A 27549-nucleotide genomic window follows, 5' to 3' on the forward strand; every position below is an offset into this window, starting at 1 on the left:
GCAGCTCTGCTTTTATTTTTAGACAGTTAATGAAACCCTAGGGGGTTGAGACCTAAAATGATGAGATTGCTTGGGATTCTGATTCACCACAATGGACTTTTATAACCTTTTGCTGTCTTTATCAAAAAATTAAAATTTTAAATAGATGTTTGATGTGTTTTAGACTGACTAATTGTATTGATATTGTTAGCTGCCCTGTGGGTTCAATTGGGGCATGTTTAGTGGGATAAAAGTTTTAAAATAAAATGAATACAAATTTTGAAATGCCTAAACTTTAAGGAGGAATGCAGGACAAAGCTTTGAAGTCTGGAAAATCTTGACAGTTGAGTGTATAAAGAAGGTGTAATGAGAAGCACTGCCTGCTTAAGCAAACTAGTTAAGCAACTTCCCACTAAGCTCCTTCCGTGACTCCGACAAGAGCACTAGTTTTTGTCTGCATTCCAAAACGGTACAGATAACACTGCAACTCAATTGACATGCAGTAGGTTTTGGGCAAGACAGCACTAGCTCTGCCAGATGTTTCTCCTGTGTTTGCTGGGGCTCATGTGCACCCTCCCTCCCGAAAAAAAAAACCCCAAACAACTGGAACAGGAGTGACAGGTTTGTGCTCTGCATTCAGTTACAGCACAGGCAAAGTGAACAGACAAGTCAGAGTTAACATCTCAAGGCTGAAGGGAATAAAAATGCTTCCAGGTGCTCTGCATTATTTTTAGCTAGCAAGAGTACAACACACATGAACCTGCCAGTGTATAACATTTTGTGAAATGTGACTGTTCATTAAGAATCTAGAATTTTCTGAAGAAAACCAAGAGCCAAGTCTTCCATCTTCTACAAGGTTCTAGCCCTCACAATGGCAGTAAAAATAAAGGGGCAATTGCAGTGTAATACTTAGGAACAAGAGGGAGGACACAAAGGTAAACATATTTGATGCTTGGGGCAAATAGCCAAAGTTGGGCCAGCTTTTTCCCCCTGCTCCTGTTCCTCCCTCTGCCCCAACAATTCACTAAATCAACTCCAACAATTAAAGGAAAAAAGATAAATATAATACATTATGAGATGAAGGAGTTTCTGCTGCTGCTACCGATGTAAAAACATAATCTGTTGACAATCCTTTGTAAACGATTCCCTCTCTGTGTCTGCACCTCACCTGCTCAGCAGGATTGCATATAAAGAGGAGCCCAACCCAACCAAAGAATCTGTACAGCACAGAAATAGTTCAGCTGTGCATGTAGGTCTATGCTGTGTGGTAAAACCCTATCCAACTTTGTAGGAACTACCTGAGCTAGAGCAAGGTTAGTTTATCAAAGTCATCCTATTGAACTATTAGGAGGAAAGCGCTTGTAAAAGTTCTCATGTATATGAACTGATTGTGGTAGGTCCATTCCCTCTTTCCCAGGATACTCCCTCTTTCCACAGACAGACAGACACACACACACCCCTCTCTACCTGTATACAGCACTGTCAGGGTGACCTGAACAAATACTGTGGCAGTAAAGAAGGTGGGTGGATGTCATGTCCCCCATATATGTGGAAAGATGTACTCTGCCCAGAGAATCTGGAGCAGGGCAATTTCCCCAACATAGTTCAGATGTATTCATTAACTCCAAAGTGCACATAACTCACATCCTGAACCTCCGTTCTCCAATCCCTCCTGCCCTGCCCTTCACATGTATTGCCAGCTTCTTGCGACCCTTCCTAGGTGACATGTTGAATAGTCCTACATGGCTTAATCTGGCAGTGAACAGCTCTGAGAGATGCACTTGTGCATGTTTTAGGTTGAACTGTCCATACGTTCCCATGAGATTTTCTTAGGCTTTGCTTATTGCTATGGTGAGTTGGACCACCCTTTTTTTCCTTTTGTCTTTTGCTTCCACCGTCTTTGTAGTCATTCAAGTCATACAAACTTGTAGGGTCACCAGGGGTGCCTTATTGGGAGGCGCTATTTGAAAAGTATTTCCCTTAATTCCAAAACATTACTGTTCTATAGCGTGAAGATGCTTGGCAATCTAGCCAGCCTTCCCCATACAAATTCTGCAGGGAGAGAAACAAGCATTCACAGCATAATTTTTGCTGGGCATTTCACCTTTGTTCAGTTATGGGACATTTGAGAATGCTTATTTGAGAATGCTTATTTTGAATAGGTATTTTCCATTTACCTAGATCTATGTTTTTAAAAATAAAGCCTGTCATCACTATCTCACCCTCTCTTTTTGCTTCTTCTGACTTCACATACACCCTTGTTTTTTATACTTTCAACAAGTGCTAAAAATGATTGGAATTAATTTAGCAGTTTGAAGTAGGACTTCATCCTTTCTAAGCTTGTGACTTTGGGGACCTTTGCATGCATGCAGGATGAAGGCTTTCCTCAGCAAAATTCTTCCATCCCTTCCTTTGTACAGGTAAGAACCTTCAAACAACTGAAGTTCTGATTTTTTCCTTCTTGGTCACACACTTATGTAGTATAAACACCATTTAGGCTTTCATTAAGTAAACCTCACAATGGAAGTGTTATTTGCTAGCACAACTCACTTATGTATTACATTCTAGTTTAAACATCAAGATATCAGGAAGTGTTTTACATTCCACTTCATTTTTCGCCACGTTAACTCAAGTTAACAAGGCATACTCATATCTCAATCCATGTGTATATAAACCCGCTTCTTGCTGCTCCACTTCAAGTTCATGCCACATTGAAGGATAATTAATGTAAAGTGCCACTTTTTGCCTTAACCAGCCACTTAGGCCCTTACAAAAGGGAACAAGAGTGGAGAAAGTAGTAGATGTATTGTAACTCCTGCTGTATGCCGTGTTGCTCATTCTGTTTCAGTCTCTTGAAGACACACAACTTACAGGTAGAGGGCAGAGACAACAGAAAACATCACCAATGTTGACTGCATATTTGTTCACGTGGCTGCACATTTGTTCATCCTCTCTCTCACTCACACACACACACGTCTCCTCCTCCCTATTTTCCTCTTTGTGTCTCTTGACACAAACAGAACTGAGGAAAATCCAAACATCTGGGGCAAAAAACACTTTAACAAAAGAGCTTGCTCTCAAATATTAGCAGTTCCTATAAAATACCTTGTAAACTCAGTTAAGGATTATGAAGATGTATACAGGAATATGTTTATATTTGAACGAGGAAGTTAGAGAAAAGCTGAGTGAGATTGCCAAGTAAATGATCATTACTGATGTTTCATCAGGGAGTAAGCAGGTATATTAGCAATGGTAAAGGCTAAAGGTTGTGAAAAGTTTATTTACACATTTTTTCATTCCAATTCAAAGTTTCTGAGAGAACTAGTCATTCATTGTCTGAATCCAATTACCAGCCTGACTGGCTCTTGGGTTTGACCTATACTATGATAGCACGCCAATGTTGTGTCAGGGATATGAAAATCCTTATGATGAGAATGCTGTAGAGTTGGAGGCCACACAAACCAGAGTGCCTGATGTAATATAATTACTAAGAGGTGTGAGGAGAACAAACCTGTCTATTCCTCTTTGCTGGATTTCTTAAACACCCTCTTAATGTTCAGAACATGGTAGCCACTGCACAACAGGAGGGAAGTGGCCCATTTTGAGGCAATGTTAAACACTGGCAGCTAATTTATCTTCTAGCAGCATAGTTATACAAAACAGGGATGAAAAAAAGGTTGGAATAACAGGAGAGTTAACAACCCTTGAAAAATAAGTGGCCCTTGGCATACCTCTCTCTCTTATCCTTGGATAAGCAAGCATATAAACAAACAATAGCTGGGCAGGTAGCTGTGGAGGGCGGAGTTAAGTGTACCATGGAAAAACATACAGGGACCTGTCAAAGAACCAAGTGTGCCAGCACAGGGGTGTGGATAGAAATCGCTGGGATTCCTTGTTCCTTCAGATACAGGGTTGTTAAACTCAGGATATCCACTTCTGAAACTTGACTCAGGAAAAACAATTTTTTAAACCCTAGGGAAAATAACTTCATTCCTCAATTTTATTGTGGACCAAACTACACATGATGCTCAGTTACAAATACTTTGTTGTTCTCATTTGGGGGTGCAGGCTGGGGTTTACAAAATAGAGCCATCGTGTCTGCAATCTATGGAATAAAATTGGCACAGGGCAGGGCCTCTTTAATATTTTCCCACTAAAAATCTCCACTCCCCAGTTGCTTTTTGGCCCACAGTGGAAAAAGATGCAGGTAAAGATCCAAGTACATATAAGATCACAAGTGAAGGTTTGGCAGTACAAAGGAAGAGTACCTTGGTGTAATTTTGTTGGGGAAAGCACAGGAGAGAGACAGTAGCAGAGGGTTTAGAAAGATGTGCAGCCCCAGAATACTGCACAACAGAGGGCCTCAACATCCTTTGCCTCAGCACTGGCAATGGAAGAAGCCATACATGCTTGAGAAGATAAAGAGAAATTAACAGATTAAACCTCTGTACCACAGAATCATCTGTCTTTCCTCTAACTTGCTCACCATATGTACCAGGATCCTTGGATCCATAAATTTACACATGAAAACAGCTGAAGTGATATATTTATAGCTTTTGTAAACTGGGCCTGGATAGGAGGCAAGAATGTCTGAGGAAGGGAGTAACTGGGAGGTGGTTACGGATTCTGCTGAAATGTTCGCCGCTTTTGACAAACACATAGCAATCAAGAGTTAACTCAACTGTTTGCCAAGCAGAGGGCCTTACTGAGCTGACTAGATTTCAATAAGCCAAAGGGGATGAATAGGCAGCAAGTGTTATGAGCTGAAGTAGAGGAGTTTTTTTCTTCTGGATCTCATCAGTGAATAGTTGTAGGTGAAATTCTGTCATTACTTTGCTGGGAAGAGTTTTGGTTTTTTCTTTCCTTGAAAAGGGGAATATATGGGTCACAAGGAATTTTATAGTCAAGGAAATCTTATTTGCCTCTCCATGTAAACAACATTTCTACACTGAAATAATCATTTGATTATCAGTTCAACTTTCAACATGTCTTTCAGGTTTCCACTGTTAAAGAGGTTGATACATACAAGAGGCAATCATTTCTTAAAAGATTTTCAATATAGAAATCTCATGTCTGCTGCTACCAAATTCATTTAGATGCAGAACAGTTGCTTCCCCTTTGTAAAGCTTAGGATATGAATAGAGATTCCAGAATGGTGCATTAGTGCTTTTCTAGTCAACTAAAAACAACAACAACCACCCACCAAAGATTTAATCCTTCCTGCTGTATTCACGCTAGCTTCAATTCAATCCAGTGCCAACAGTATAATATCCCATTCCCAAAAAATGGATGGGGAAATAGCTTTGCTGCTATTTGCAACTTTTTCTTTACAGAACAGGAGTAGATGACTGTTCCAACACTGGCTTTACAAAGCAGTGGAATGCACAGTACCACTTTTTTAAAATGCAAATTTTAAGTATCACAGGTTTATACAAGTAAAAGCATTAGCTTTGCTGATTTAAAAACAAAAAAACCCAAGACTGGGTAAGAAAATTCAGAAAAACAGTAGCACACTAAGAAGCAGTCAACGAGTGCAAATATTTTTTTAATTAAAAAAAATGGTGCATTAATTAGGGAGAGATGTGTCAACATCAACAGTGACAATATAGACAAGAGCCCATAAAGAATAACATGCAACATTCTTGCAACCTCCTTCCACATCACAATCTCAATAGGAATAGAAACGATAGATGGGGAAAGAGCTGCATTTTCCAACAGTTACAAAATATAGTGCATCTGGCCAGGGAAGATACAATATCCCCAAAATAATACTGGAACGTAGGAAGCTGCCTTATACTAAGTCAGACCATTGGTCCATTTAGCCCAGTGTTGTCGACACTGACTGGCAGCAGCGGCTCTCCAGGGTTTCAGGCAGGAATTCTTTCAGGCCTACCTGGAGAAGTCGGGGATTGAACCTAGGACCTTCTGCATGCCAAGCAGGGGCTCCACCACTGAGTCACAGCCCCTCATATTCTCTGGAAGGGCTAATGATAGGACTAATATGATATAATGAAGGGCTAATAATGATGGGCTAATATGATTTCCCGAAGAAATATTCTCTGGCAGGAAGATTCTTGACTCTGCATAGCTAAGGGGTTATAACTGCAGAAGGAAGGGGAGAATCTCTCCAGAGTCATTAGTTAAGATATCTGATTAAATCTTTCTTCCCAAACCCTAACATGGCCCATTTCTCAAACTTCCCAAGATGGCCCGACAGTCCACATTTGCTAAAACTGCCAAACACAAAAGGCCACTGTTTTTAAAAGATCCCATAGAGCTCTTCATAAATGTATCCAGCTCAGTATTTCAAATCATCAAATGCTGGTTTGGATTTTACATTTAAAATGAAATAACATTTCCATATATTCATTTGCTAAAGGATTCCCATTCTCCAGCTACAATCATCACTACTGAAATGTACCAGCCATCTTGACACTTAGTATTAAAAGCTATAACTTCCCCTATTAGTAAAGTGGGTATCTCATGTGCAGACATGCTAGGCAGGAAAATATGGGAAAGGTCAGACCAGGAGGAAATTCTGTCTTTAATTAAAGACAGAAGGAGTCTTTAATTCCTGCTTTAAAACCTTCAACGAGGTCAGCAGGTGCATTTCAACCAGCAAGTCATTTCACAACTGAGGGGCGGCAAAGGAAAAGGTTCTTTTGTGCATGGCTGCCAATCTCACATTAGGCAGCATAGCAGAGAGCCTTCAGAGGACCTTAGGGGGCAGACTGGGACATAGGGGAGAAGGCAATCCCTAAGGTACCTTGGACCTAGACGATGTAAGGCCTTAACGGTAAGAACCAGCACTTCATATTTTGCTCGGAAACAAACTGGCAGCCAATGCAAAGATTTTAAAACCAGTGTAATATGGTTTCCACGGGGTGTCCCAGAGACCAACCTGGCTGCCATATTTTGTACCAGTTGAAGTTTCCAAACTAAATATACAGGCAGCCCCAGCTACAGCATACTACACAAATCAAGCCTAGATGTTGCACCGTTCCAGGAACAGGTGTAGCTGCTGTACCAGCCGAAGTTGATAACAGGCACTTCTCACCGTTGCCTCCACCTAGGGTGCCAGGAGCAGGGTCGAGTCAAGAAGCACCCCCCAAGCTACAAACTTTCTCCTCCAAGGGGAGTGCAACCCCTTCCAGAACTGGTTGACATATACCTCAATACCTGAATTAGGACCCCTCACAATGAGCATCTCTGTCTTGCCTGGATTCAACTTCAGCTTGTTCTCCCTCATCCAACCCATTACTGACTTCAGGCAGTCAGTCAGAGGAGTCATACCTTCCTTGGATAAAGATGTTAAAGAGAAATACAGTCAGGGCCAGAAATATTGGAACAAGGATAACTGTTTTGGCAGTTGGCCTCCGTACACCACCACATTGAAGTTGAAAGGAAACACACTCAGATGGGAGTGAAGTCAGGACTTCCAGCTATAATTCAAGGGGTTTGACAAAAGTGGGGCACTAACCATTCAGGAAGAACAGCCAGTGGCATACACCCCCACCCCCACCGTTAGTGGCTCATAAGTAATGGAACAAACCAACATCATTTCAAACTTAAGGATCGTCTTTAATACCTGGATGAAAATCCTTTGCGGTCAATGACTGCCTGGAAGTCTGGAACCTGGAAGTCTGGAACCCATGGACATGACCCAATGCTGAGTTTCCTCCCCTGAGATGCTTTCCAGGCCTTTACTACAGCTTTCTTCAGCTGCTGCTTGTTTGTGGGTCTTTCTGCCTTCAGTCTTGTCTTCAGGAAGTGAAAAGCATGCTCTATTGGTTGAGATCAGGTGACTGACTTGGCCATTGAAGAACATCCCACTTCTTTGCCTTGAGAAACTCTTAGGGAGCTTTTGCTGTATGTTTTGGGTCATTACCCATCTGCAATATGAAGTGGTGTCCTATCAGTTTGGCAGCATTCGGCTGAATCAGAGTAGAAAGTATAGCCCTATGCACTTCAGAATTCATCCTGCTGCTTTTATCAGCAGTCAGGTCATCAATAAACACCAGTGACCTGGTTCCATTGGCAGCCATCCATGCCCATGCCATAACACTGCCTCCACCATGTTTGACAGATGATGTGGTATGCTTTGGATCATGAGCTGTTCCTTTCCTTCTCCATACTTGTCTCTTCCCATCATTCTGGTACAAGTTCATCTTGGTCTCATCAGTCCAAAGAATCTTATTCCAGAACTGGGCAGGCTTTTTTTAGGTGTTTGCTGGCAAAGGTGAATCTGGCCTTTCGGTTTTTGAGCGTTCCCAGTGGTTTGCACCTTGTTGTGAAGCCTCTGTATTTACATTCCTAAAGCCGTCTCTTGACTGTAGATGTTGAAAATGACATGCCTACCTCTGCAAGAGCGTTCTTGACCTGGCTAGAAGTTGTGAAAGGGTTCCTCTTCACCATGAGCAGAATTCTGCGGTCATCCACTTGAGTTGTCTTCCATGGTCTTCCAGACTTTTGCTGTTGCTGAGCTTGCCAGTTAATTCCTTCTTTTTCAGGATGTTCCAAACTGTTGTATTGGCCACTCCCACTGTTTTTGCTATCTCTCTGATGGGTTTATTTTGTTTCCTCAGCCTAATGATGGCCTCCTTCACTCACATGGACACTTCTTTGGGCCTTATGTTGGGAGTTCCAGTGAACAGCTACCAAATGCACATGTAACACTCAGAACCACGTCCAGGCCTTTTATCTGCTTGATTGGTCATGGGGTACCCAGGAAACAGGCCACACCTGGCCATGCAGCTGCTTGTCAGCCATTAATTCCATTACTTATGAGCTACCAACTATGGGTGTGTGCGTATGCCACTGGCTGTCCTTCCTGAATGGTTAGTGCCCCACTTTTGTCAAGCCCCTTGAATTACAGCTGAAAGTCCTGACCTCACTCCCATCTGGGTGTGTTTCATTTCAACTTCAATGTGGTGGTGTACAGAGGCCAACTGCCAAAACAGTTATCCTTGTTCCAATATTTCTGGCCCTGACTGTAGATTTGGGTGTCATCAGCATACTGATAACACCCAGCCCCAAATCTCCTGATAATCTCTTCCAGCAGTTTCATGTAGATGTTAAATAGCATGGGGGATAGGATGGAGCCCTGAGGGACTCCATATAGTAGTTCCTTTTTTGAGGAGCAACTATCCCCAAGCAACAGCATCTGGAACTGTCCTGAGAGAAAGGAGTGGAACCACTGCAGAGCAGTGCCCCCAGCAGCGATCCAGAACGATACCATGGTTGACGGTATCAAATGCCAATGAGAGGTCCAAAAGAATCAACAGGGTTGCACTCTCCTTATCGATTCCCAGGAGAAGATCAAGGCAACCATGGCAGTCTCAACTCTGTATCCTGCTCTGAAGCTGGTTTGAAATGGGTCCAGATAATTAGTTTCATCCAAGACTCCTTGGAGTTGGACAACTGCCTTCTTGATTACCTTGCTCCAAAATGGTGAATTACTTACTGACCTATAATTATTGAATCCAGGGGGTCAAGGGAAGGCTTCTTCAGAAGGAGTCTAACAATTGCTTCTTTCAGACACAATGGAAAATTACCTTCCCTTAGGGAGGCATTAATAATATTCAGCAAAAATTGCTTTACCATCTCCCTAACCTAGACTACAAGCCAGGACGGGCAAGGATCGAGAGGGCAAGTTGTCTTTTTGACCAAGCCAAGCAGCTTTTCCACATCATCAGGAGTCACAAGCTGAAAATGATCTTGTTTATTCATGCATGCAGAGTTGCTGGACACCCCACTGTTGATTTCTGTCCCCACAACAGTGTCCAAGTCAGCTTGTATCTGAGAGATTTTATCCACAAAAAACTCATTAGAGGCATCACAGCAAACTACCAAAAGTTCTAAAATCAGATTCAGGGGGTGGGGGCCTCAGCTCCCTAATTACCCTGAACAGCTCAGCTGGGTGCAAGTTTGCAGACACAATACATGTAGAGTAGAAGGCTCTCTTTGTTGCACATATCACCATCCCATAGGTCTTCAAATGATCCCTATGACATATCTTGTCGGATTCAAGTCGTTTTCCAGCATCGGTGCTCTAGCTGTGGTCCTTGCCGCTTCAGCTCCCTCAGTTCTTCTGTAAACCATGGAGCTTGTTTGGAAGTGGGTAGGAGAGGATGTCTAGGAGCAACCATGTCAATAACCCTGGTCAGATCTTCATTCCACACAGAGACCAGGGACTTGACAGGGTCAGCGGCAGCATTTATAGCCCCATCCAAGAGCTATCTTGGATGGGGCTATAAAATGTTGATCCATTATGTTACTTCCAAATAATCCAGCATCCAATAGCCCTGCCCAGATCTGTTCTGACTTAGTGTTGTGAAGAAACATTGCTTTAGCAAGCTGTGGTAAATGGAAAATGTCCTGGCTGTGTCTGGTTTTCATATTGTGCAGAGAGAGACCCACACACGCCCTCCCCCTTCCCACAAGAATACTTGTCGTTATGTTAACATTCTGTTGAATTACTGCAAAGATGGGCAACAGACATCTCTCAGCAGGAAAAGCAACCCCCTGACCTTCTTCAAAGAGAGTAAAGAGAAAGCAGTGGAGGACGGGCAAGAACAGCTGGAGGAGAGATGACTGCAGGTTGGAGATGGCGACAAATTGACTACAGAATCCTTAGAGGCAATAGGGCTGACAACCCCAATATACATGCAGAGCTCATCAGAAAAAGGCCCTAGGTCTATGACATTGAGAGTCCAGGCACAATATACTCTTAAAATCTAATGCATTCAGTAGAAGCCACCCCACCATCACTCAAAACAAACAGGATGCCACTTCCAGCTGTTCATGTCAATCCTCATTACATCTGACCTACAGAATAAGGACCTAGATCTTGACCTCACATTTCTCCATTTTAACCCATGTGGAAGCAGTGAATAGAAGCATGCCAAGTCTAATCCTTTTTAAGACTCACTTCTAGTGGAATTTAAGTGAAAGCAGGCCGGCAGACCCCAACTGTGGCTCAGTTTCTTTTTAAATATGTCCTTAGAGTCCATAAATCTCTAAAGTTAACCAGAAGTGTCATGAGTCAGAAAAACACACACATACATATCAAGATGCAACAGCTGTATAAAAAAAAGAGATAAATTGAGGATTTAGATAGCCAGGTCAATCTGTACAGGTTAATTTTCTTTATATGTGATGGAACTAAGAAATGGCTTCTCTAGGAAGCTGGTGAAAGATACAAATGTAGCTGAATATATTTTCCCACCTGTCCCACTTATAATATTATTGGAACATTTAAAAGTATTTAAAAACTATTGTTAAGATAGAGAGCTGGCTATGCATTTTTAGCTGGAGCAAAACTCACAGAGAGCAGAGGGGAAATCCACCACTAGTTGCAACTGACTAATAAGAATTTGCAGTATGCAGCTTAAAATGTGTGTGGACTTGAGAAGGATAAACATGCAGAGAATTATTCTGTGGAAAATTAGTCTCCCTTCTTAAATCAGAGTATTAACTCAGTAGATATTATTTAACTGAATTAAATAGTAACAGGAGAAAACTGTACTGAATTTTCCCTAGAAACTGAATATTATTTATGAAAGTGGTTATATGCTTCTTAGAAACTAGGTTTCTAAGTTTATGGGGAATGGTGTTGTATACACATTGGTGTTTCTAACTGTTATACTACTACACAGTAAATTGCCAGGTCAAACAAAATACAGACCATGTACTTTTTAATACATATTTTCCATGACTAAAGCTTATAAAGTGCACGTACATGGGAAAAATATTAACACATAAATTAATATGGTAGCCGATGGGAATGTGGTTCGATCAATTTAAAGCGGTAGGGGCAAATGCCATCTAAAATGAGATTCTTACTATTAAGCATGATCACCTATTCAGTTCTACATTATGCATGTTTACTCAGAAGAAGGGATGGGAGAAGCATTCACTCATTTCTGCAAACTTACTTAATTTTGCATTTTTGAATCAATTCACAAACAAAAACTCAGTTATCCTTTGAAATTTATATTTCTCTGAGTTTTGCAATGGAGTTTTCCAATCAAGAAATGCATACAAAAATGTGTACATTGCGGGAAAGTGCACACAAAATGCATATGCTAGTGAAAATAACATTAAAAATGCATTATGTTAGAAAAATAGCTTGCAGAGTGTGTGTATATTAGTTGTGTAGAAAAATGCACATATTAGAAGAAATGCACAAAAAATGTGAACTTAAAAAAATACTCAAAGTTCAGAACAAACCAAATTTAAGATTGGAGTAATGAGAAACTGAAAGAAACTAAAGGTGACAAATATGTCCATTCCTACTCAACCACCATGTTCAATGTGACTTGCCACCAAGTAAGTATGCATGGGTTGCAGACTTATTATACAAAGTACTCTATAATCTTCCAAAGGGTTACTATACCAGTACAACCAAGATCAGACTCAGACTCTCTCTTCCAGTCAGGAACCTATTTCTCCCCATCACTTTTCATGCCTATTTGTAGCCCTGCTGTCCTGAGCAAAGGGGAGCAATTGCATCATATGATAATCCTTACTAATGACCGAACCTTACTTTGACCCAGAAAGAATGTAGAGTTCAGCGGGAAGGGCAGCTTGGACAAGCTGCACACCTGCTCCACAGGCACCTCCTATCTGCTTCCAAACCTACAAGAAACCAGTGGGTCATCAACACATGGAGTCAATAAAGTGTTGCTAATTGTCTGGATCTTGATCTCCAAGAACTCCATTTGAAAACATGTCCGTCTTAAATTAGCAGAGCCACAAAAATTTTGTAACACTTGAGTTTCTCTGTCCAAACACTCTTCGCCCTCCCTTCTACTGTGTATAATCTGCGGAGAATTACCTGAAGTATAAGATATGGTTGGAGCAGAGGAAGTTCATTATTCTCCTTTACAACAACATTGTTTTATATTATTTTGTAATATTTTACATTATTTCCACAACTGCTGCCAAATCGTAACATATGGCAACATGTTTAAAAACACTATCCCATATCAAAAGGTTATTCTGACCTTCCATAATACTCTTGCTTTGCCCCAGTTGTCTTAACATTTTCCCATAAGATGTATGAATAATCTTATTTTATTTGCCTGAAATATAAATACAACATTAACATGACTCAACACTCCATGTGGTTTAGGATTCATTCCCCACATGCATGCTGCTTTCATCCACAAACCACAGTGTCTCATTTTGACTTGCACTGCAATTAAACTTATACTGAATCACTCCTGGGAAAGACTCCAGACAACCAAGTCATCATGCTATAAAACATGCTTTCACCTTCTTCCCCAATAATAAAAAGAATCTTATTCAAACCCTAAAAATTTATAACCAAAACATTATCCATCATGACAAGGGCCTACTCGCTTCTACAGTTATGTGTTTAGGGACATTTTTGCAGAACTTTGCAGACAAACCTCATTACCAACTTCTTAATTTTTAAACTCTTCCACTGTCATTTATTGGCTTTGCAAAATCTCTGGATCCTCCTCAGGGTGTTCCTGTTCATCTGGATTTGAATGCCACAAAGTTTAAAGGCTGCCAGAGTTCAATTTGGCAACTGTGAGACTAACAGTGAAAGTGCTTTTCATCAACTCCTTTTGCCACTAATATCCAATAGAAGGAGCAGCATAGGAAGACAGTGCAGCACCCAAAAAGGATAACTCTAAGTTAGGGGTAAGCAACCTTTTGTGCCTGCGGGCACATTTGGAAATTTGAGAAACTGCCCTGGTCACAACCATAAAATGGCTGCCATAGTTGCACATGGCTAGTCACAAAGGATAAGTAACTGCCCAGAGGCATTCATGGAAAATTAAGACAGCAGCAGTTAGGAACCTAAGAAGCTGCCTTATACAGTCAGATCACTGGTCCATCTAGCCCAGTATTGTTGACATTGACTGGCAGCACCTCTCCACAGTTTCAGACAGGATTCTTTCCTTGCCCTACCTGGAGATGCCAGGGATTACACCTTCTGCACACAATGCACAATGCTCTACCCCTGAGGTACGCCCCTTCCCCTAGACGCTCCCACTTCACTTTGAAGCAATCCCACCCTCCAATAAGAAAATATAAACATATCTGTAAAATATAAATTGGGAGGAGGGGTGTGTCTCAGTGGGCATCATGGAAGGTGTCTGGGGGCACACTGATGCCTGCAGGCACCACATTACCTACCCTTGCTCTAAGTAATAGCCTGATAAAACAGTATGCAAAGCTCAGCACCAGGTCTTTGTTGTTGTTCAGTCGTTCAGTCGTGTCCGACTCTTCGTGACCCCATGGACCATAGCACGCCAGGCCTTCCTGTCCTGCGCTCTCTCCCGGAGCGTGCTCAAGTTCATATTCATTGCATCGGTGATGCTATCTAGCCATCTCATCCTCTGCCATCCCCTTCTCCTTTTGCCTTCAGTCTTTCCCAGCATAACTTATATGCAGAGTACATCATGAGAAATGCCGGGTTGGATGAATCAGAGGTCGGAATTAAGATTGCTGGGAGAATTATCAACAACCTCCGATATGCAGACGATACCACCCTAATGGCAGAAAGTGAAGAGGATCTCAAGAGCCTCTTGTTGAGGGTGAAAGAGGAGAGTGCAAAAGCTGGTTTGAAACTCAACATTAAAAAAACTAAGATCATGGCATCTGGCCCCATCACTTCCTGGCATATAGAAGGGGAAGAAATGGAAGCAGTGACAGATTTTACTTTCTTGGGCTCCAAGATCACCGCAGACGGTGACTGTAGCCCTGAAATTAAAAGACGCTTGCTCCTTGGGAGGAAAGCTATGGCCAACCTAGACAGCATAGTAAGAAGCAGAGACATCACCTTGCCGACAAAGGTCCGTCTAATCAAAGCTATGGTTTTCCCAGTAGTAATGTATGGCTGTGAGAGCTGGACTATAAGGAAGGCTGAGCGCCGAAGAATTGATGCTTTTGAACTGTGGTGCTGGAGAAGACTCTTACGAGTCCCCTGGACTGCAAGGAGGTCAAATCAGTCCATCCTAAAGGAAATCAACCCTGAGTGCTCATTGGAAGGACAGATAATGAAGCTGAAGCTCCAATATTTTGGCCACCTAATGCGAAGAGAAAACTCCCTGGAAAAGACCCTGATGCTGGGAAAGACTGAAGGCAAAAGGAGAAGGGGACGGCAGAGGATGAGATGGCTAGATAGCATCACGGATGCAATGAATATGAACTTGAGCACGCTCCGGGAGAGAGCGCAGGACAGGAAGGCCTGGCGTGCTATGGTCCATGGGGTCACGAAGAGTCAGACACGACTGAACGACTGAACAACAACAACAACTTTCCCAGCATCAGGGTCTTTTCCAGAATTTACTTCTCTCCTTTTTCTCTATGAGAACTCTTATCCTCCAAAAGGAACTCTTACTATACACACTAAGCTCCATAAAGTCCAACGTATCCTACTCTTTCCAAAGTGTGTACAATGGCTGAGGCACATTATTTCAGAATACACTGCAATGGTGGCCAGACGTCAAGAAGTTCCATGGAGTAAAAAAGGCTGTGACACTTCCTACCCAGCAAGGACTTGGTAATAGTCTTTCTTTCTTTCTTTCTTTCTTTCTTTCTTTCTTTCTTTCTTTCTTCCTTTATTGCATTTATACCCCGCCTTTTTTCCTCTTGCAAGGAACCCAAAGCAGCTTACATTATCCTCCTCCTCTCCATTTTATCCTCACAACAACAACCCTGTGAGGTGGGTTGGGCTGAGCGTGTGTGACTGGCCCAAAGTCACCCAGTGAGCTTCCATGGCCAAGTGGGGACTAGAACCCGGATCTCCCAGCTCCTAGTCCAACACTCTTGCCACTACACCACACTGGCTGTACACAATAGTGGCCACTACACCATATACACTACACTATAGTGTATAGTGTGTGTACACTACACTATACACTACACCATACACCATGCACACTGGCCACAATACAATTCATGCATTGTAACCTCGAGTTTAGACTATAAAAACATGCTCTACATTGGGTTGCCCTTGATAAACATTTAGACACACTGCACTGGGTGCATAATGCAGTGCCCTGCCTCCTTACTGGGGTGGGTTTCACAGGATGCACTGGTTCCATCATCTGCACAATTCAAGGTTTTGACCAATAAAGCCCTTTACAGCCTGGGTACTACATACCTGAAAGACAGTCTCCTATCCTTTACCATCACAGCCATTAAGATCACCTTCTTGACAGTACCTTCTGTGCACCCAGTTCTAACAGAATAGGCATGTAGAGAAGAGCCTGCAGAATTGCACAATTCCATCTCCACAGAAGTCCACTGAAGTCCAATCCTAAATACTCTCTGGAACACTTTCCACTATGAGCTGCCATGCAATGGCCAGGATTAAGGAGGTGTGATGTAAATTGGGTATTTCATTTTTATTGTGCATGTCTTGTTATAATGGTTACTACCTGCCTTGAGACTTTGGGCTTCTTCTAAAGTTCTTCCAAATACATATTAAAAATGTGAGTATGGAATTGCAACTTCAGAAGCAGTAGTTATAGGTACTTCATTTTAAGATCCACCTGCAGCAGAATTTCTGGAGAAATGCATGGAGCTACGTGAAAGCCAAGTAACATCCTTAGAGAAGACACCTCAAACTAAGGTGCTCCCCTTTTTGTTCACCCCACTTTCCTTCATTAGTTTTCTTGTATACTGCCTTCCTGTACTCAAGACCCTGACAACAAATTTAAAATTCCAAACGATAATGCATTGTCTTCAATAATAATATGAATTCAAAAACCTTGAATCCCAGAAGTTCAAATAACTTCTTAAGCTGAATGCTATATTCTGGTCCTGGAATCTGTGCTGCCTCATTGCATAATACAGTATTTCTTTGGCTGTTATCCCACGCACTAGACAAGCCTAAGTAATTTGAGTTAAGGTAACTAGTTCCATTTCTGTTTGAGAAGTTCCAAGACAAGAAAGAGAGAGACACACAGATGTGCATATTACACACACACACACACACACACACACACGTATATATGTATGTATTCACACACAGAGAGCTGAGAAGCCAACAGGTCAAAGACGTTATCTGAGAGACTATGACAGAAACCTGTTAAACCATATTTTCCTTCCCCCTTACACATATCGAGATTGCACAGGCTCCTAATTAACCTAATATCATTCCCTTTGAGAACTGGTGGAGTGGAGTGGCTAAGAAAGTCCAAAGTTCAAATCTTACCTGATCCCTCTCAAGCTAGTCCCTCACCCTCAGTGATCCTTCAAAAGAGGATAATAATACTGAGCTCTTATAGGGATTGTTGAAATAATGACTGGGTTCGGCTGACATGACATGGCTTGTCATGAGTTATTTAACCCATGATGACATGCAATTGCCTGCAGGCGCCATGCTGCATATTCAATTCCCGCTTGGGGTTGTCGTGTCATGTGAATCTGGTGAGCATGGGTTATGCATGGGTTAAACAAGCCCTGCATAACCCTGAAACAGACCATGAGTTATGTGAGGGTTGTTTAACCCTTGCATAACCCATGCTTGCTGGGTTCACATGAGACAACAATTCCTGAGTGGGGGTTGCATGTTCAAAATGGCAGTCGCACACACCTCATACACACTGCAGCTTCCCGTGGGTTAAATAACCCACAGTGAGATGTCATGTGAACAGCCCCAATGTATGTGAAGTACTTTGAACATTCAAAAGGTGCCATATTCAAGGATAAGTATTCTTATTTTTTACAAAGGTCTCACTACTATCGTCAAGTTTTGTCAAAGGATGAAAGCCAGGAGAATGAAAATCTATCGTTCTTTGGATTAAATTCAATATTGACCGAATGGATTTCTGCTCTCTCAATGGGTTTTCCCCTTGCTCTCCCCAATGCAGCCCTCTCACATGCTTCCAAATCTGCTCCAGAGGATCACCCAACCCTCTTGAGCAGATCAGAGGGTAGGGGTGAGGGAGGGAAACCTGTTCAGCCAGTGGTTTCCATTCCACTGGCAGATGGCCAGCACTAGATACAACTCTCTGCATTTCACATATCATTCCTGAGGACTAGAGTTACTGTGCTATAGATTCCAAAATATTGCCAACCCTAGCAACCGTGCTTCATGCCTTCAGTTAGATTTCACACAGAGGCTCATTATGCAATTACTAGTGAAGCTGTAGGATACTAGCCTAGCTGTAAATCTCACACTAGAAACCCAGGGTTACCAGCTGTCAGTTTGACATTTGGACTAGAAAAAAAGCTCAATTGTAGGATATTATGTTTCCACTAAAGGTTAGTGTAAGCCATGTTCTTTTCCCTCATTTCCTTTGTTGCCAGTGCTGAAGCTTTCAGTTCTTTTCTCTCGGTTTCAACTTTGAGAAGAAATATTCAGACGTAACATCTGCATTGGATAACCAACATGACACAGGCTCAGATGTCTCCTTAAAGGTGGCTATTGCTGCTCAGACCATGGAAATTATGTGTCATTTTGTACGGCGCTTTTCCTGTACTGTGTGATCTCTTCTGCACCTTTACATGGATCGAGGTAGAATGGACTTCAAAGTCTTGCAGCCACCCTGGACCTGTGCCACCACTTCTCATTCGACGTCACACCTATCTCTCTTGCTTGTCCTTTTCACTGTCCCTCATGTCTAGGAACAATAATCTCCCAGAACCACAGATAATGTACATGAAACCATCTGTATGCCTGTTAAACTTGTGCATATGTTGTACGCTTTTTAATCCTTTCACCTCAAGCACGCATCCTTACCCAATAAAGGCAAATTCTAGAGGCCTGATCTACCTGCTACTGCTAAGATGTAAAAGTAAAGGTGTCCCCAACCAGTTGTGTCCGACTCTAGGGTGCGGTGCTCATCCCCGTTTCTAAGCCGAAGAGCCAGCGCTGTCCGAAGACGCTTCCGTGGTCATGTGGCCGGCATGACTGAACACCGAGGCGCACGGAACGCTGTTACCTTTCCCGCCGAGGCAGTACCTATTTATCTACTTGCAATTTCTTGCTTTCGAACTGCTAGGTTGGCAGAAGCTGGGACTGAAGACGGGAGCTCACTCCGTCACGCAGCACTCGGGTCTCGAACTGCCGACCTTCCAGTCTGCCGTTCAGCGTCTTAAACACTAAGCCACCGCGTAGGCACAATCAAATGCAGTAGCTCTATACCGCCTCCTCCTCTCCTGAATAATGGTTTAGTCATGCAAGATTCATGATATAACAGCGTAACTCTGTGGGTTTCCTCACTCTCATTACACCTCATTTACTGTTTGGGGGATGTCAGAGTGCAATTTGCATAACTAAATATGACCAGGGGGAGAAGATATGTAGTTTAGCTAAGAGGTTTGGTATACCAAAAATATAAGTGATCATATTAATATAATATTAAGGTATTATTGGTATACCAAAAATATAAGTGATCAGAAAGTGATTATGCCACATTATTTCATGTGGTAAATACAATGTTTGAATGTGCTTGCATTTGGTGACAATGTAGGCCTCAGCACATGAATGTGAAACCACATTTTTCCGCATTGTTGTGAGAAGAGGCCTTGGTGTGCTGGCTTGTACGTGAATATGCAATTCATGGTGCTTCTGATTAAAGGAACTGTTAACCAGGGCCATGAAGCAGGGTGAGGCTCCTGCATCAGGCAACAGAGTGGGAGGAGTGGCAACTTGCCCCAGCCAGGAGGTCCTGCCACCTCTGCCTTACCGCCTGCAGTGGGTGCTCTGGAGAGCCCCACAAGTTGCTCTCCCATCTTGGCATTTTCTGCAGCAAGAGAGCAGCTGGCAGAGCTCCCTGGAGCAGCTGCCCACCCCCTACATCATATGTCCCCTTACTTTTGCTGCCGCCTCCACCACATTGACTCTATGGAGAACCATACAGCCAGAAGTGGCTGCAGGGCTCATGTGAGAATGTGCCCCTTCCCCTGTCCCCTTACCTTTGCTGCCGCTACATTGGCTCTAGGAATCGTGCGCAGCCAGAAGAAGTGGCTGTGGGGCAATCACAAGAGCTCACCTGGGTCTTGTGAGAGCCCGGCAGCTGCTTCTTCTGGCTGTGCAATTCTCCATAGAGCCGGCACAGCAGCAAAGGTAAGGGGAGGCATGCAAGGGGGAAGGGGAGGCACACACATGTGATACAACAGCAACAGGAAGGGGCGTGATGCAGCGGTGGCACATGTTCTCTTCCACCTCAGGTGGCGAGAATGCTTGTGTTGGGGCCGCTGTGAACAGAAGAGCACAGAGAGAAGTCGTGCACTGCTCTCCCTTCATGCCCAAACCTTGAGAGCTTTTATAACATCTGAGCTGGCCAGGGAAGTGAATTACACTCACCTGAGCAGAGAATGCCCTTATATCTTGGACAGGAGAAGTCATCGCACTCACAGAACATCCCGTAGATCTTCCCAAATTCACTCTCGTAGCAGACGCAGTGGTTGCAGGAGCATTCCCCCCGGCCATTGCAGACACGTTTCCCTTCAGCCTCGCGGCACATATTCTGGTACATGTTCCCACTCTCCCCCTCCTCACATTCACACTTGGCTCCCACGTGGCCTGGATCACAGTCGCATAATCCACACACGTGCGTCCCATTGCCACCGCACCTGCTGCTGCTGTGCTCTATTTGCTTGGTGCATCCACATGTGCAGTTGTAGGTGACAGTCACCTCTAGAGTGTCCCGAAACCAATCCGGCTTGATGGTAAATGTATGCGAGGTATTCTCAGCAGGGCAAGTCCGAGCTTCTACTGATATATCAAAGGAAACCTGCATAGCAATGGAATCAGTGTCTGTCAGAAACCTGAAAAGTAAACATTATGGCGGAGAGCATCAAATCTATTCTCTGCATTATTGTGAGCTCCTAAGAACTCTAGCTGACAGAGCTGGGTAAACCATTTTAGATATGTAAACCAAAATGGAGAGAAGCATGCAACACACACACACACACACACACACACAGATTAAAAGTAAAAGTTAACATCCTTAGCATTTAAGATAATGTATCGCATGCAACTCACACCACAGAAACTTGCACAGCCTAATTGCAGTACAGGCTCCCTTGAAGCTCCTAGGAACAACTTTCAAAAAGAAAACCAAATGCGATTCCTTCCACTGTAGCAGTGCCTTACAATTTCAAGAGAAGTATTCTTAAGTTCTTAATATTTAAGTTATTTTCTTCTAACAGAAAGCTCCCCTCTCTCTCGCCTGCCCTCTATTGCAAGTCTCCTATCCTTCACATTACATTTGTACAGTTTTTGCTTTTATTGTATCTCAGATTTTTAAAACTTGTTTTTAATATTCTGTTTGTGTATGCTGCCCTGGGAACTTTTTAAAGTGTGCTAGAAATGCTCAAAATAAATAAAAATAACACAGTCATCATATTGCTATTGCAGGATTGAGTGCTAAGGAAGAAGTCAGTCTGAAAAATGTCTGTTTTCAGATTTAATGTTTGTTCTGTTAAAGTAGCAAAAATTAAGGCTGCATTCCTATATACACTTACATGAAAGTAAGTCTCATTGAACTTACTTCTTAGTAAAAATTTATGGGAATGTTCTGTAAATTATAATAGTAAATTGTTTTATTAATGGAAATGAAGAAAAATAGTTTTTTAAAGTGTTTGTCTGTATAAACTATCAAATGTTCAGGATTTTATGACATACAGATCCCAAAGCCAGCCTGTTTTCAGAAAGCACTATTCTGACATACAGTCATGCCAACTTTGGAGGCATGCAAAGCCTATACATCTTATAAAGAGGGAAGGGGGTGGATAATATGTTGGACAGTGTTTCATTCCTCTATGTTGACTGACAGAGCTATGTAAAAATATGTACTGCAACACATGCCATTTTTAATCATTGTTAAGCTGACTGATTTGGCAATGATGCAAACTAAGCCCTAAGCACTAAATATTTTTCCCCTTGAGAAGCGAAGGCCAATGGCTTAGACTACAAATAAGTGCTGCCTTTATGAGTACACATTTGCAGGCTGCTTGGAGAATACAGAACTGTTACTAATAAACCAAGGAACAGGACTGAAAAAAAAAGCTGCTCATCCTTATAAAATGGAATGATGGAACTGATCTGAGAAACCTGAAGGAAAGTAAGTATGTAAATACTGAATGCTGGCTTTGCTCCATAAGCTTTGCACAGACCTACTGTCTTATGTGCTTTGGAACAGGCTTGGTTTCAAAAATGCTGTGCATGGGGTGGGTGCGGGTGGGTGCGGGTGAGTCTCTTGGCTCCTTTGAAGGGTCACTGAATTCTCTGCTTTATTGGAATGCAGCCTGCTCTACTCCTGTATGCCAAATGGCAGCATGCAGACGCTACTCAGCAGCCAGTTTTGCCATTAGTAACACCAGCAATGCCGTCCCCAATTCAGAAAAAGGACAGGGAAGCCTGATTTACAAGACTTGCAAGGGACAAGCAAAGGGGTAACTCTCCTACACTGCGGAGAAAAATAGGTCAGAAAGTCAGAGCTAAAAGGATTGTTTAGACAAGCCCCAGGATTACAAGGATTGTCAATAGTTTGCCCGAGAACTGAATCTCAGCAGATTAGAATCACAATACCCAGTTTTATCTTCTTTAGGGAAACTAACAATATCTTGAAAGTACAAAATGCTGCTCCCTATGTATCGTAATGTATACATTTTTGTTGGACAAGCATGGCACATATTGAGAATGTCTATACAAGTAGGCCTTGTTCATACAGCCCGTCTACCCATTTTGGGGGCTCTGGGATGTATAGTTCAAGGCCTACTCACATAGGTGTTTGTGCATGTAGGCCTCAGTTCATACTGAAAGTTCTACACTTATTTATTTATTTATTTCATTTATTACTTCTCTATACCGCCCAATAGCTGAAGCTCTCTAGCGGCAGAGGTAAACAAGACCACAGCTTGTTCCAACATCTCACTGTATGTAAAACCTACATGCAGGTGTCATGTGTGAACTGAGGAAAGAATGCTGAAAGCAAAGATATTGCTTGTTTGTAAGTGCTGCTATTCTGGTTTCTGTCCTTCAAACAAGGAAACTACTATTCCAGCTCTTTCCAGAAACAAATGCAAGAAAGTTATATACATGGCCTGACAATAAATTCATGATAGATTAGTAAAGTTCAGACCAGCTCTCACTTAACGTATCCAAGGCTGCAATCCTATACCCACTTACCTGGGAAGTGTTAACAAAAAAGGCTAAATAAAACAGACTGAATCCAGAAAATAAAAGGGTTTGGCAAAGTTTACTGAGTCATAAACAGATAGTGCCCTGGCTAAGCAGCCAGATGTATAAAACAGCAGAGCATATCTGCTCCATTTTAGAAATTAGTTTTTGCTCGTTCCTGGTTGCCCTTGGAAGCGCTAAACCCCCGTTCTGCAAGCAGTGGGTGCCGCTTGTGGATGAGAATTGGCAGGGTACAAGAGAATCAGCAGGGGCGTAAGCACCCCTTTGCATACTGCCCTAGCTCTGCAGCCTGAGTGACCCTTGCTATTGCACCTATGAACTGCTTCGAAAACTCCAAGAACAAGTTAACCCTTTTTTGGAGTGTGAATCCTTGTCATTGCTATTCCAACAGGAGTAAGTGCACTTAACCCAAAATAGGACTAACATCTGAGCAGGCATGTAGAGGATTGCACTGCTGTCCTATAAGCAACATAAGGAAGAGTGGTGTAGAGATCTGAAATGGCTGATTAGGAAATCAAGTGTGCAAGGTTCTCTATAAAACTTTTACCATTTTCCAGATGGATAACATGAGGTGCAGAGTGGCCTACTGCATCTCTCAAGTTTAACCCTTTTTAGCCTATTGATTTCCAAGCAGTTGCCAAAGAGAATTTATACAGAGAGTTCTGTCTTTGTCTGAGACGTCCCAATCCTTTTCAGTACTAAACCTGGAAGCAAGTATCTCTTTCAGACCGTACACAAGGCTTCCGTGACCATGGCCCACCATTTCCTATTCCACTCTACAATATATATCAAACTCACCGTGTCTCCTATCTGAAGATCCCCACACTTCCTGACTCCAGGGTATGACAAACCATCCTGACACGTGGCTGTGAAAGCCAGGTTGATGTCTTCAGGGTTATCCCAGACAGTTAACTCTACTTTAGACCGAATACTCTAAAAAATAAAGAGTCCCCATCAGTTATTGCTAAGAAAGCATATCCATCACTTCAACACCATATGACGTTTGAGAGCACATAATATTCACTAATGGGGAAATAACGTTATATAAAACACTATAGTGCCATGGAACTGTTATCTATTTCTCAGTACAGGACTGTTTCTTGGAGAAAGCTGGGATTTCTAGCCAGGCTGGGTTTTCCTGAAGATAGAAGTGGTGCTGGGTGGCCAGCACATACATGCAGACAGCCTTCCCCAACCTGGTGTCCTCCAGATGTTCTAGATTTTAACTCCCATCAGCCCCAGCCAGCATGGCCAATGGTCAGGAATGCTGGGAGTTGTCATCCAAAATATCTGGAGGGCACCAGGTTGGGGAAGGCTGCCTGCAAGCCTGCTGAACATTTGAAAATCAGGTGGGCAACAATCCACCTGGAAGCAGATTGGAATCATATATTCAGCAGCAGCGTGGTCAACACAGGAAAACAAAGCTGTAAAGGAGCTGCAGTCTGTGGGCGGATGTTTGTGTGAAGCCACTTCACATGTCGTTTGAATGAATTCAACCTCATCAATGCATGCATGTAGCACGTCTTGGAATTGCTAGGAAAAGAGAAGAAAGGAAGGAAGCAGGGAGAAGCACAAGTGACCCAAGTAGAGAGTGCAAAACTGGGTTCTTTGCAGAACAGCACAGTTTGGTATTGGGAGGTTAGACAATTTTTTAAGAATGCCCCATAAATGTGGATACTCTTGATGTAAATTGGGCGGGGGGGGGGGAATAATCCAAATGTAAGGGCTACAGTGAATCTAAACTTACTAAATCCTCTGCACCCCCTCTTCAAACAAGAAACTTCAGTGAATATACCTTCCCAACTGCTATGCCCTGAGTCTCTTCTTCATTACTTGCCCAGTACCTTCTCTCTCTCTCTCTCTCTCTCTCTGATGCTTCAACCACAGCCCAGTTGCTCTACCTCTATATCAGCCACGTTGCGGTATTGGCAAATGGGCACTTGCCAATGAGTTTGGTACACATGGCTATAGTGGAGACCGATTCTTTGTCCTTCCTTCATTATGATAGCAAACAGTGCTCTAAAAATACGTTCAAATCTTCTATCATCTCTCTCTCTTCCACCCTGTATCCTTGTTTACATATATACAGACAAGATATATGCAGACGAGATTTTTTTTTGTGAACCTCCCAGAGAGCTTCAGCTATTGGGCAGTATAGAAATGTAATAAATAAATAAATTAAAATGTTGCCATCTTATAGTCCTGAGTCAAAATGAGCAGATTTGCTGGAGTGGAGGACCTATTAGAATGGTCTGCTCTTGGACACAGATGGATCCAGAAGGATTCCTGGATGCTCTAGGGGATTTTCCATGTACTACAGCTGTTGAACTCTGTTGATCTATGGCATGGGGAGGTGCCCTGGGAAGCTGACACCATCGCTCCTAAGCGTCCTCTCCAACTGCATGGAGCCCAGGCCCTTGGTTTTCTGGGGAACGCAGGGCAATGACGTGACTGAGTGATGGCAGAAGATGACTCTGGTTGAATCCGGACAGTCACAAGCTAAAACCCATTTTAGGACCTATTCTGTGGTGGTGTTGGCAGCAAAGTTGTTCTTTTCGGCCACCGGTGTGTCAGCACAGCATCATCCAGCCAAGTTGTTTCAAGTAGTAAAAAGGTTGCTAGATTCTAAGTCCCCGAGTAAGGAGGGAAAGCTTCGACAACCCACTGTGACAGGTTTGCAAAACCCTTTGCTGATAAAATCGCTCACATTCACTCCAGATGGGCTCTACACTGAAAGCAGCTTTCTAGAGTGGTGACTGAGGCAGCTACTTGTCCAGTTTTGATGGCTGTGTTTCGTTTTATTCAGCCCAAGAACGTGGAGAAGTTGCTTGGAGGGGTGAGGTCAACCATTCACTGCGTCCTTCTGCATTGTGGATAGCAAAAGCTATAAGATGGGAGCTGGCCAGTTGGGTGGTGAAGCTTGAAAATGCTTCTTAATGGGAGGGCTCTGTCCATATTCCTTTAAAAGAAGCCATGGTAAGACCACTTTAAAAAAATCATTGGATCCCACTGCCCTTGGATCCAGGGCAATCACAATCTGGGACAAGGTGACCACAATATTTTATGTAGTAGATGCAAGTCTGTGTAATGAGCAGCACATTTCCTTTCTCCCATCAGCTCCTTGTATAGCTACAACCAGCCAATCAGGCAATAACCTGGACCACCCAATCCTAATGTGGCTGTGGCTGTGGCTAAGAGCCATAAGCGCAGCAGAGCTTAAGCTATTAACGATGCTCTATGGCAGCCTTCCAGATGGTTTGGACTACAACTCCCATTAGCCCAGCTAGCCCATCCAATAGTCAGGTATGGTGGGGCTTACAGTCTAAAACAACAGGAGGCCACCAGGTTGGCGAAGGATGCTCCAGGGGAAGAGACTTAGAGTGCTGTTTTGGCATTCATGAGGGGAAAGGAAGTAATCAAAAGGAAGTAATAAACATTATGGTATAGTACTTATCTGCCTTGAAACAATATAGAAAAAAGTCAACAAAGAGGATAAACAATGAGGAGTCAGTTAATAGTGATTCAAACCCAAATATGAGATTGTTAGAGCTGCTAGTCAGAGGCTGTTTTGATATATACTCAAAACTATACAACATGGTCAAATGCTACTCCTGGAATACAAATATCATCAGTTATCTCTCTCTCTTTTTAAACAAAAGTTAATGCTCAAATTACCATTTGCATCAGTGGAAACATAGTTAGTGGAATGCGCACAAGGTATAACCACCATAACCTTTTGTGTTAGTCAACACAAAAAGGAACAGAGTGGCTTGTAGACACTGTCATCCTGGCTTCAATCTTCCAAAGAAAATGAATTCAAGGCACAATCCTATGCATGTTTAGACCACAAAAAGTCCCGCAACTCCCAGCATGCCCTAGCCAGCATGGCTGCCTGGAGCATGCTGGGAGTTGTAGGACCATTTTCTATCTAAACATGCATAGGATTGCGCCCTAAATTTCCTAATTCAGAACTGACACACAAGATCAGGAACGAACAGGGACAAAAAGAGTTAAGTTAACTGAAAACACGTCTTTGATTGTTGTGTGGAGTCCCATATTCTACTCTGCTTGTCTCTGCAGAAACTCAAGTCAACAGTAGGGAGCCAATTATGAACAGCTACAACTTCATGGGGAAGATGTGCAGCATGAAAAAACAACTGGACTGTCAGCATGAAGTAGAGGCAGGACAAAGAGAATCAGCTGTAATGATACATATAAGGAGCTGTATCATGTCCAGGATACAACACATGCCCAGTTTGCTCACCACCTGGGCGGCATTCCCTGCACTCCAGCCTTTTTCCACAATATGCTTGTGAGCGCTCTAGTTGCTACATCCAGAGTTGTTGTTGCCATAATAAACACTTACTTGCTCAGAAACTTATACTGATTCCTACCCATTTTGAGACTTGTAGTTTGTAATCACAGCTTTT

At 42.7% G+C, this 27549-nt stretch overlaps 1 protein-coding gene across 1 annotated transcript in view; it reads right to left on the reverse strand.

Annotated features, from left to right (window-relative positions):
- The window catches only part of ITGB5 (integrin subunit beta 5), a 106471-nt gene that overhangs the window by 32596 nt on the left and 46326 nt on the right, over nt 1-27549 (reverse strand). Inside the window, exons 9-10 of the mRNA XM_084807587.1 lie at nt 23918-24052; nt 20279-20708 (exon numbers count right to left, since the gene is read on the reverse strand). Coding sequence (XP_084663713.1) covers nt 20279-20708; nt 23918-24052 — 565 coding nt within the window. The remainder of the gene's footprint in view (nt 1-20278; nt 20709-23917; nt 24053-27549) is intronic.

This window comes from Heloderma suspectum, chromosome 1 (assembly GCF_057233095.1).
Source record: "Heloderma suspectum isolate Gila_16-S chromosome 1, 16-S_ref, whole genome shotgun sequence".
In the NCBI taxonomy this organism is placed as follows: domain Eukaryota; kingdom Metazoa; phylum Chordata; class Lepidosauria; order Squamata; family Helodermatidae; genus Heloderma; species Heloderma suspectum.